The 12,726-nt window shown below is 40.8% G+C and overlaps 1 protein-coding gene across 1 annotated transcript; it reads right to left on the minus strand.

Moving 5' to 3' along the window:
• Positions 1-7,415: 7,415 nt before the first annotated feature.
• LOC109883803 (gamma-crystallin N-B-like) lies at positions 7,416-12,726 on the minus strand. The gene is made up of 6 exons (XM_031812979.1): positions 12,616-12,726; positions 11,431-11,479; positions 10,650-10,771; positions 9,078-9,213; positions 8,303-8,442; positions 7,416-7,976 (listed from the first exon to the last, which is right to left on the minus strand). The coding sequence occupies exons 1-6, from the start codon at positions 12,657-12,659 to the stop codon at positions 7,841-7,843; spliced, it is 627 nt and encodes a 208-aa protein (XP_031668839.1). The 5' UTR covers positions 12,660-12,726; the 3' UTR covers positions 7,416-7,840.

The following is a 12,726-nucleotide window of genomic DNA, read 5'->3' on the forward strand; positions in this document are numbered from 1 at the left end:
CTACAGAGATGTAATATAACACTAGAGTGGTCATAAACCTACAGAGATGTAATATAACACTAGAGTGGTCATAAACCTACAGAGATGTAATATAACACTAGAGTGGTCATAAACCTACAGAGATGTAATATAACACTAGAGTGGTCATAAACCTACAGAGATGTAATATAACACTAGAGTGGTCATAAACCTACAGAGATGTAATATAACACTAGAGTGGTCATAAACCTACAGAGATGTAATATAACACTAGAGTGGTCATAAACCTACAGAGATGTAATATAACACTAGAGTGGTCATAAACCTACAGAGATGTAATATAACACTAGAGTGGACATAACCTACACTACAGAGATGTAATATAACACTAGAGTGGTCATAAACCTACAGAGATGTAATATAACACTAGAGTGGTCATAAACCTACAGAGATGTAATATAACACTAGAGTGGACATAAACCTACAGAGATGTAATATAACACTAGAGTGGTCATAAACCTACAGAGATGTAATATAACACTAGAGTGGACATAAACCTACAGAGATGTAATATAACACTAGAGTGGTCATAAACCTACAGAGATGTAATATAACACTAGAGTGGATATAAACCTACAGAGATGTAATATAACACAAGAGTGGTCATAAACCTACAGAGATGTAATATAACACTAGAGTGGTCATAAACCTACAGAGATGTAATATAACACTAGAGTGGTCATAAACCTACAGAGATGTAATATAACACTAGAGTGGTCATAAACCTACAGAGATGTAATATAACACTAGAGTGGTCATAAACCTACAGAGATGTAATATAACACTAGAGTGGTCATAAACCTACACTACAGAGATGTAATATAACACTAGAGTGGTCATAAACCTACAGAGATGTAATATAACACTAGAGTGGTCATAAACCTACACTACAGAGATGTAATATAACACTAGAGTGGTCATAAACCTACAGAGATGTAATATAACACTAGAGTGGTCATAAACCTACAGAGATGTAATATAACACTAGAGTGGTCATAAACCTACAGAGATGTAATATAACACTAGAGTGGTCATAAACCTACAGAGATGTAATATAACACTAGAGTGGTCATAAACCTACAGAGATGTAATATAACACTAGAGTGGACATAAACCTACAGAGATGTAATATAACACTAGAGTGGTCATAAACCTACAGAGATGTAATATAACACTAGAGTGGTCATAAACCTACAGAGATGTAATATAACACTAGAGTGGCCATAAACCTACAGAGATGTAATATAACACTAGAGTGGACATAAACCTACACTACAGAGATGTAATATAACACTAGAGTGGTCATAAACCTACAGAGATGTAATATAACACTAGAGTGGTCATAAACCTACAGAGATGTAATATAACACTAGAGTGGTCATAAACCTACAGAGATGTAATATAACACTAGAGTGGTCATAAACCTACAGAGATGTAATATAACACTAGAGTGGTCATAAACCTACAGAGATGTAATATAACACTAGAGTGGACATAAACCTACAGAGATGTAATATAACACTAGAGTGGACATAAACCTACAGAGATGTAATATAACACTAGAGTGGTCATAAACCTACAGAGATGTAATATAACACTAGAGTGGTCATAAACCTACAGAGATGTAATATAACACTAGAGTGGACATAAACCTACACTACAGAGATGTAATATAACACTAGAGTGGACATAAACCTACAGAGATGTAATATAGCACTAGAGTGTCTGTCTGTCTGTCTGTCTGTCTGTCTGTCTGTCTGTCTGTCTGTCTGTCTGTCTGTCTGTCTGTCTGTCTGTCTGTCTGTCTGTCTCTCTCTCTGTCTGTCTGTCTGTCTGTCTGTCTGTCTGTCTGTCTGTCTGTCTGTCTGTCTGTCTGTCTGTGTATTCTTGGTAATTACACTTAGGTCCAGAGGACTGGCATCGTTAAAATGCACAAACAGAGATTACGCATCCGAGACAAGCTGGTCAACACTGGCCTACACACACACCTGTCCAGGTGTTTAACAAAGCAGATGTACTTTACACACAGCCTAGATAGAGCTACTGGGATGTCATGACAACAGAGGCTTCTCTCTCTCGCTCTCTCTCTCTCTCTCTCTCTCTCTTTCTCTCTATCTCTCTCTCTCTCAATTCAAGGCACTTTATTCTCTCTGTGTATTCGTGGTAATTACACTTAAGTCCTGAGGACTGGCATCGTTAAAATGCACAAACAGAGATTACGCAACCATGACAAGCTGGTCAACACACACACACACACACACACACACACATACACACACACACGCACACACACACACACACACACACACACACACACACACACACACACACACACACACACACACACACACACACACACACACACACACACACACACACACACACACCTGTCCAGAAATGTACGTCCTCCCTACCGTATAGTGGAGGATCTTTGATATTATGGGGCTATTTAGTTTCCACTGGTCCTCGGGTCCTTGTTAAGGTCAACGGCATCTTTAACTCTACCTCTGTCAAGAGGTTGACACATGGCCACAATTGAATCTTCCAGCAAGACAATAACACCCAAGTACAAATCAAAATCCACAACAAAATGGTCAATTGACTACAAAATCAACATTTTACAATGTCCATCTCAGTCTCTATTGTTAGTAGTATCTACTCTGCATACTGTATGTTGTTAGTAGTATCTGCTCTGCATACTGTAGGTGTTATTAGTAGTATCTGCTCTGCATACTGTATGTGTTATTAGTAGTATCTGCTCTGCATACTGTATGTGTTATTAGTAGTATCCGCATACTGTATGTGTTATTAGTAGTATCTGCTCTGCATACTGTATGTGTTATTAGTAGTATCTGCTCTGCATACTGTATGTGTTATTAGTAGTATCTACTCTGCATACTGTATGTGTTATTAGTAGTATCTGCATACTGTATGTGTTATTAGTAGTATCTGCTCTGCATACTGTATGTGTTATTAGTAGTATCTACTCTGCATACTGTATGTGTTATTAGTAGTATCTGCTCTGCATACTGTATGTGTTATTAGTAGTATCTACTCTGCATACTGTATGTGTTATTAGTAGTATCTACTCTGCATACTGTATGTGTTATTAGTAGTATCTGCTCTGCATACTGTATGTGTTATTAGTAGTATCTACTCTGCATACTGTATGTGTTATTAGTAGTATCTACTCTGCATACTGTATGTGTTATTAGTAGTATCTGCTCTGCATACTGTATGTTGTTAGTAGTATCTGCTCTGCATACTGTATGTGTTATTAGTAGCATACTGTATGTGTTATTAGTAGTATCTACTCTGCATACTGTATGTTGTTAGTAGTATCTGCTCTGCATACTGTATGTGTTATTAGTAGCATACTGTATGTGTTATTAGTAGTATCTACTCTGCATACTGTATGTGTTATTAGTAGTATCTGCTCTGCATACTGTATGTGTTATTAGTAGTATCTGCTCTGCATACTGTATGTGTTATTAGTAGTATCCGCATACTGTATGTGTTATTAGTAGTATCTACTCTGCATACTGTATGTGTTATTAGTAGTATCTGCTCTGCATACTGTATGTGTTATTAGTAGTATCCGCATACTGTATGTGTTATTAGTAGTATCTGCTCTGCATACTGTATGTTGTTAGTAGTATCTACTCTGCATACTGTATGTGTTATTAGTAGTATCTACTCTGCATACTGTATGTGTTATTAGTAGTATCTGCTCTGCATACTGTATGTGTTATTAGTAGTATCTACTCTGCATACTGTAGGTGTTATTAGTAGTATCTGCTCTGCATACTGTATGTTATTAGTAGTATCTGCTCTGCATACTGTATGTGTTATTAGTAGTATCTGCTCTGCATACTGTAGGTGTTATTAGTAGTATCTGCTCTGCATACTGTATGTGTTATTAGTAGCATACTGTATGTGTTATTAGTAGTATCCGCATACTGTATGTGTTATTAGTAGTATCTGCATACTGTATGTGTTATTAGTAGTATCTGCTCTGCATACTGTATGTGTTATTAGTAGTATCTGCATACTGTATGTGTTATTAGTAGTATCTACTCTGCATACTGTATGTGTTATTAGTAGTATCTGCATACTGTATGTGTTATTAGTAGTATCCGCATACTGTAGGTGTTATTAGTAGTATCTGCTCTGCATACTGTATGTTGTTAGTAGTATCTGATCTGCATACTGTATGTGTTATTAGTAGTATCTACTCTGCATACTGTATGTGTTATTAGTAGTATCTGCTCTGCATACTGTATGTGTTATTAGTATCTGCTCTGCATACTGTATGTGTTATTAGTAGTATCTGCTCTGCATACTGTATGTGTTATTAGTAGTATCCGCATACTGTATGTGTTATTAGTAGTATCTGCTCTGCATACTGTATGTGTTATTAGTAGCATACTGTAGGTGTTATTAGTAGTATCTGCTCTGCATACTGTATGTGTTATTAGTAGCATACTGTAGGTGTTATTAGTAGTATCTGCTCTGCATACTGTATGTGTTATTAGTAGTATCTGCATACTGTAGGTGTTATTAGTAGTATCTGCTCTGCATACTGTATGTGTTATTAGTAGCATACTGTATGTGTTATTAGTAGCATACTGTATGTTATTAGTAGTATCCGCATACTGTATGTGTTATTAGTAGTATCTGCTCTGCATACTGTATGTGTTATTAGTAGTATCCGCATACTGTATGTTATTAGTAGTATCTGCTCTGCATACTGTATGTGTTATTAGTAGCATACTGTAGGTGTTATTAGTAGTATATGCTCTGCATACTGTATGTGTTATTAGTAGCATACTGTATGTGTTATTAGTAGTATCTGCTCTGCATACTGTATGTGTTATTAGTAGTATCTGCTCTGCATACTGTATGTGTTATTAGTAGCATACTGTATATGTTATTAGTAGTATCTGCATACTGTATGTGTTATTAGTAGTATCTGCTCTGCATACTGTATATGTTATTAGTAGCATACTGTATGTGTTATTAGTAGTATCCGCATACTGTATGTGTTATTAGTAGCATACTGTATATGTTATTAGTAGTATCTGCATACTGTATGTGTTATTAGTAGTATCTGCTCTGCATACTGTATATGTTATTAGTAGCATACTGTATGTGTTATTAGTAGTATCTGCATACTGTATGTGTTATTAGTAGTATCTGCTCTGCATACTGTATGTTATTAGTAGTATCTGCTCTGCATACTGTATGTGTTATTAGTAGTATCCGCATACTGTATGTGTTATTAGTAGTATCTGCTCTGCATACTGTATGTGTTATTAGTAGTATCTGCTCTGCATACTGTATGTGTTGTTAGTAGTATCTGCTCTGCATACTGTATGTGTTATTAGTAGTATCTACTCTGCATACTGTATGTGTTATTAGTAGTATCTGCTCTGCATACTGTAGGTATTATTAGTAGTATCTGCTCTGCATACTGTATGTGTTATTAGTAGTATCTACTCTGCATACTGTATGTGTTATTAGTAGTATCCGCATACTGTATGTGTTATTAGTAGTATCTGCTCTGCATACTGTATGTGTTATTAGTAGTATCCGCATACTGTATGTGTTATTAGTAGTATCTGCTCTGCATACTGTATGTGTTATTAGTAGCATACTGTAGGTGTTATTAGTAGTATCTGCTCTGCATACTGTATGTGTTATTAGTAGCATACTGTAGGTGTTATTAGTAGTATCTGCTCTGCATACTGTATGTGTTATTAGTAGTATCTGCATACTGTAGGTGTTATTAGTAGTATCTGCTCTGCATACTGTATGTGTTATTAGTAGCATACTGTATGTGTTATTAGTAGCATACTGTATGTTATTAGTAGTATCCGCATACTGTATGTGTTATTAGTAGTATCTGCTCTGCATACTGTATGTGTTATTAGTAGTATCCGCATACTGTATGTTATTAGTAGTATCTGCTCTGCATACTGTATGTGTTATTAGTAGCATACTGTAGGTGTTATTAGTAGTATATGCTCTGCATACTGTATGTGTTATTAGTAGTATCCGCATACTGTATGTGTTATTAGTAGTATCTGCTCTGCATACTGTATGTGTTATTAGTAGTATCCGCATACTGTAGGTGTTAGTAGTATCTACTCTGCATACTGTATGTTGTTAGTAGTATCTACTCTGCATACTGTATGTGTTATTAGTAGTATCTACTCTGCATACTGTATGTGTTATTAGTAGTATCTGCTCTGCATACTGTATGTGTTATTAGTAGTATCTACTCTGCATACTGTATGTGTTATTAGTAGCATACTGTAGGTGTTATTAGTAGTATCTGCTCTGCATACTGTGTGTGTTATTAGTAGTATCTGCTCTGCATACTGTATGTGTTATTAGTAGTATATGCTCTGCATACTGTATGTGTTATTAGTAGCATACTGTAGGTGTTATTAGTAGTATCTGCTCTGCATACTGTATGTGTTATTAGTAGTATCTGCTCTGCATACTGTATGTGTTATTAGTAGTATCCGCATACTGTATGTTATTAGTAGTATCTGCTCTGCATACTGTATATGTTATTAGTAGTATCTGCATACTGTATGTGTTATTAGTAGTATCTGCTCTGCATACTGTATATGTTATTAGTAGCATACTGTATGTGTTATTAGTAGTATCCGCATACTGTATGTGTTATTAGTAGTATCTGCTCTGCATACTGTATGTGTTATTAGTAGTATCTGCTCTGCATACTGTATGCGTTATTAGTAGTATCTGCTCTGCATACTGTATGTTATTAGTAGTATCTACTCTGCATACTGTATGTTATTAGTAGCAGGGTTTTCTATCAACCTGTGAGAAAATATACCACAATGAATACATCAATTACACCATCATCACAACCAATTACACCATCATCACAACCAATTACACCATCATCACAACCAATTACACCATCATCACAACCATTTACACCATCATCACAACCATTTACACCATCATCACAACCATTTACACCATCATCACAACCATTTACACCATCATCACAACCATTTACACCATCATCACAACCAATTACACCATCATCACAACCATTTACACCATCATCACAACCATTTACACCATCATCACAACCAATTACACCATCATCACAACCATTTACACCATCATCACAACCAATTACACCATCATCACAACCATTTACACCATCATCACAACCAATTACACCATCATCACAACCAATTACACCATCATCACAACCAATTACACCATCATCACAACCAATTACACCATCATCACAACCAATTACACCATCATCACAACCATTTACACCATCATCACAACCCTGAGAACAAAACAACACGCAACACGAGCAATTGTCTTTTTACTGTTTATTATTAAAATAGGTTTTTGGAAGTTTAGCATAATGTGTGTGTATTAAGCTGACAGAGTGTGTGTGTGTGTGTGTGTCAGGTGGAAGGGGTGCTGGTGTGGAGTCCTCCTGTTGGTTAGGGGGATTAGGGCAGGGGGGTTTATGAGGTTAGGGGGCTTTCTTATAATTTTTTTTACCTTTATTTAACTTGGCAAGTCAGTTAAGAACAAATGCTTATTTACAATGACGGCCTGCCCCCCGGCCAAGCCCTAACCCGGACGACGCCGGGCCAATTGTGCTCCGCCCTATGGGTCGTCTCCCAATCACGTCCGGTTGTGATACATCCTGGAATCGAACCAGTTCTGTAGTGACGGCTCAAGCACTGAGATGCAGTGCCTTAGACCGCTGCGCCACTCAGGAGTCAGCTGGTTAGTTATTGAAGCGGACCCGTCGCATGGAGCCCACTGTGCTGCTCTGGGAGCCCCAGTCAGAGGCATTGTTGTAGTCACGTTTCTCCAAGACATAGTGGGGACCTCTGTAGTTAGGCTCCTGGTACACCACCCAGCTGAAGAGACAGACAGGCAGGAAGGAAGGAAGGAAGGAAGGCAGGCAGGAAGGAAGGAAGGCAGGAAGGAAGGCAGGGACAGAAAAAGAAATGGGGTGATTAGGGTGCACTATGTAGGGAATAGGGTGCACTATGTAGGGAATGGGGTGCACTATGTAGGGAATAGGGTGCCATTTGCCTCTGACCTGGGTATCTGGACCTGGTAGGTCTGGGAGGATAGAGGCAGCCCTGTTGAGACTGTATATTATAGAGGGGTACTTACGCCCCTCCCAGGACACGGATAGAGGCAGCCCTGTTGAGACTGTATATTATAGAGGGGTACTTACGCCCCTCCTAGGACACGGATAGAGGCAGCCCTGTTGAGACTGTAGCGAGTCATCATGTTGGGGATGTCATCCTGTAGTTCTGTCCTCTTACCAGAGAACCCAGCCCTCTCAAACAGATGGGCTCGGGCAGGAGACGAGTCCTGGGAGAGACGATACAGAGGGTTAGTGTGTGTGTGTGTTTGTCCCAGTCTGTGTGGGTCGTCCTCAGGGGATAATTGTACCAGGTTGGCCAATAACAGAAACTAGTAGCTAGTCATTTTAGATTGAGAGTATTTCCCCTGTGTGTGTGTGTGTCTGTGTGTGTGTGTGTGTGTGTGTGTGTCTGTGTCTGTGTCTGTGTCTGTGTCTGTGTCTGTGTGTGTGTGTGTGTTTGTTTGTCCGCGCGCGTGTGTGTGTGTGTGTCTGTGTGTGTGTGTCTGTCTGTGTCTGTGTGTGTGTGTGTGTCTGTTTCTGTGTCTGTGTGTGTGTCTGTGTGTGTGTGTGTGTGTGTGTGTTTGTTTGTCCGTGTGTGTGTGTGTGTGTCTGTGTGTGTGTGTGTGTCTGTGTGTGTGTCTGTCTGTGTCTGTGTGTGTGTGTGTGTGTGTGTCTGTGTCTGTGTGTGTGTGTGCTTGTTTGTCCGTGTGTGTGTGTTTTCGTGTGTGTGTGTGCGTGTGTGTCTGTGTGTGTCTGTGTGTGTGTGTGTGTCTGTTTGTGTCTGTGTGTGTGTGTGTGTGTTTGTTTGTCCGTGTGTGTGTGTTTTCGTCTGTGTGTGTGTTCCTATGCCTCTCCGTCTCACCTGTTTGACTGAGCGCACCGAGGAGACATGGTCCACCTGGGCACACCACTTGTCGTAGCAGTTGTACTCTCCCTTCTCTGCCATGTCCCACAGGTACTGACGTCCCCTGAAGTTCTCCTGCTCGTAGCCCACCCATCTGAACCACACACACACATAGACACAACCTCTGAACAGTGGAACAATGACTGCAGACAACAACAGGGTGTTGGAGGGGAAAGCTAGGGACAAGATACATCTATATGCCTTAGGATGAACACATTAAGAATGTAATTGTGAAAGAACGTGATTGGCCAGATCTGAATTACTGCAATGATACTGAAAATAAATTCCTGCTCGGAATTCTATTCTATTTGATTATATTCTCGTTTGTTCTGAATGATATTGGTATTTTTGAAGTAAACAGGTATTCGTGTTCAATGTGATATAATCCACAGTTTTCTATACAGAATGCGTGTCATTTTGCAGTGACATATTAATGTCACTAGGTGGCTCCACTCCACTTATGATCCATCTCCACAGAGCCCTAACGCTCCATCTCCACAGAGCCCTAACCCTCCATCTCCACAGAGCCCTACGCTCCATCTCCACAGAGCCCTACGCTCCATCTCCACAGAGCCCTATGCTCCATCTCCACAGAGCCCTAACCCTCCATCTCCACAGAGCCCTACGCTCCATCTCCACAGAGCCCTAACCCACTAACCCTCCATCGCCACAGAGCCCTAACCAACTAACCCTCCATCGCCACAGAGCCCTGACCCACTAACCCTCCATCTCCACAGAGCCCTAACCCACTAACCCTCCATCGCCACAGAGCCCTAACCCACTAACCCTCCATTGCCACAGAGCCCTAACCCGCTTACCCTCCATCTCCACAGAGCCCTAACCCTCCATCTCCACAGAGCCCTAACCCACTTACGCTCCATCTCCACAGAGCCCTAACCCACTTACGCTCCATCTCCACAGAGCCCTAACCCACTAACCCTCCATCTCCACAGAGCCCTAACCCACTAACCCTCCATCGCCACAGAGCCCTAACCAACTAACCCTCCATCGCCACAGAGCCCTGACCCACTAACCCTCCATCTCCACAGAGCCCTAACCCACTAACCCTCCATCGCCACAGAGCCCTAACCCACTAACCCTCCATTGCCACAGAGCCCTAACCCGCTTACCCTCCATCTCCACAGAGCCCTAACCCTCCATCTCCACAGAGCCCTAACCCACTTACGCTCCATCTCCACAGAGCCCTAACCCACTTACGCTCCATCTCCACAGAGCCCTAACCCACTAACCCTCCATCTCCACAGAGCCCTAACCCACTAACCCTCCATCTCCACAGAGCCCTAACCCACTAACCCTCCATCTCCACAGAGCCCTAACCCACTCACCCTCCATCTCCACAGAGCCCTAACCCACTAACCCTCCATCTCCACAGAGCCATAACCCACTAACCCTCCATCTCCACAGAGCCCTAACCCTCCATCTCCACAGAGCCCTAACCCACTAACCCTCCATCTCCACAGAGCCCTAACCCACTAACCCTCCATCTCCACAGAGCCCTAACCCACTTACGCTCCATTCTCCACCTGCACAGAGTTGCATCTCTCTGGGAAGTTCTTGTCGCTTAGTTTCTGGCAGTCGGCACTCAGGTCCAGACGTCTGCCGGCAAAATTACGCTGTTCGAAAAGGGTCACCTGACAACACAATATCAACACACAAAATAACATCATCAACAACCACTAAGTAAATATTAACAACTCTCTTATTGACGTGGTACATCTCTATGAAATAACTAACTTATTGACATGGTACATCTATGAAATACCTAACTTATTGACATGGTACATCTCTATGAAATAACTAACTTATTGACATGGTACATCTATGAAATACCTAACTTATTGACATGGTACATCTCCATGAAATAACTAACTTATTGACATGGTACATCTCTATGAAATAACTAACTTATTGACATGGTACATAGTACATCTCTATGAAATAACTAACTTATTGACATGGTACATAGTACATCTCTATGAAATAACTAACTTATTGACATGGTACATCTATGAAATAACTAACTTATTGACATGGAACATGGTACATCTCTATGAAAGAACTAACTTATTGACATGGTACATCTATGAAATAACTAACTTATTGACATGGTACATCTATGAAATAACTAACTTATTGACATGGTACATCTATGAAATAACTAACTTATTGACATGGTACATCTCTATGAAATATCTAACTTAATGAAATATGTAAACGGTTTTGCTCTGATTTAAAAAGTCAGCTCCGTTATCTTGTGTGTTGGACGAGGGCATCACACGTTTGGACCTACCCTCCCACTGGACCCGTAGAAGGCACGTTGGAGCACAGACCCCAGCTTGCTGCAGAGAGATGATGGAGGGACCTCTAGTTAAACACATGAACTTCAGACAGGACCTTTGTCCACAGCACCTTCGCCAGCTATCTCACTCAGATGTACACACACACACACACACACACGGACACGCACACGCACACGCACGCACGCACGCACGCACGCACGCACACACACACACACACACACACACACACACACACACACGCGCGCACGCACGCACACACACACACACACACACACACACGCACGCACACACACACACGCACGCACACACACACACGCACACACACACACACACACACATCAATAATCTTGCTGCCAAATTCCGATAAGGGACAGCATGTATCTGTGACTGAAACGTTTATTTGATATCTATAGAGCCTATGATTATACTTTAAAGACGGAATGGTTATCTGTGAACTTTGTACTTTTTTCCCAGTAATAATGTCTAATGTAATTTTAGAGAGTGGACCAAACGGTACCCTATTCCCTATGTAGTGCACTACTTTTAACCAGACCTGTATGGGCTGTATGGGGCTCTGGTCAAAAGTAGTGCACTACATAGGGAATAGGGTGCCGTTTGTCCTTAAAATCAGGCCATTATGACAAACTAGAATTGTGTTTCAATCCTTTCCCTATAAACAGGAATCAGGCTAGCTATCATTTAAAATGAGATGATTTAACAGGAATCAGGCTAGCTATCATTTAAAATGAAGGTGATTTAACAGGAATCAGGCTAGCTATCATTTAAAATGAGATGATTTAACAGGAATCAGTCTAGCCATCATTTAAAATGAGATGATTTAACGGGAATCAGGCTAGCTATCATTTAAAATGAGATGATTTAACGGGAATCAGGCTAGCCATCATTTAACATGAGATGATTTAACAGGAATCAGGCTAGCCATCAATCATGATTTGGGCGACTTTTGGTGTCATGTGCATAGAGATCAGGGTTGGAGTCCATTTTAATTTCAATTCCAGTCAGTTCAGAAAGTAAACCTAATTCCAAGTCCAATTTTCCAGAATCACTGCTGTAGAATACCCCCCCCCCCCCCCACCACCACCACTCTTCCCCTATCTAACACCTCACCTGAACGGGACGGGCAGCACACCCTGATCACAGCACTCTGAACATACCTGGTTTGTTGGGCTAGTCCGTATACTTTAGTGAAGATGTTCATGTCAGCTCCAAGAGGCCGGGAGAAAGACCTTTAAATACAGCGCTGTCCAGGTCACCGCTGACAGGAG

Source organism: Oncorhynchus kisutch, unplaced genomic scaffold (genome assembly GCF_002021735.2).
Source record: "Oncorhynchus kisutch isolate 150728-3 unplaced genomic scaffold, Okis_V2 Okis03b-Okis08b_hom, whole genome shotgun sequence".
Taxonomy (NCBI): domain Eukaryota; kingdom Metazoa; phylum Chordata; class Actinopteri; order Salmoniformes; family Salmonidae; genus Oncorhynchus; species Oncorhynchus kisutch.

What these genes read in the sequence shown, in the direction of transcription:
- LOC109883803 (XM_031812979.1), bottom strand. Translation starts at nt 12,659, where the DNA reads ATGAACATCTTCACTAAAGTATACGGACTAGCCCAACAAACCAG. An exon ending in GTGCAGGTGGAGAATGGAGC is followed by an intron (nt 9,214 to 10,649) that starts GTAAGTGGGTTA and finishes TGTGTGGTTCAG; the next exon opens with ATGGGTGGGCTACGAGCAGG. An exon ending in ATCCGTGTCCTAGGAGGGGC is followed by an intron (nt 7,977 to 8,302) that starts GTAAGTACCCCT and finishes CTGTCTCTTCAG; the next exon opens with CTGGGTGGTGTACCAGGAGC.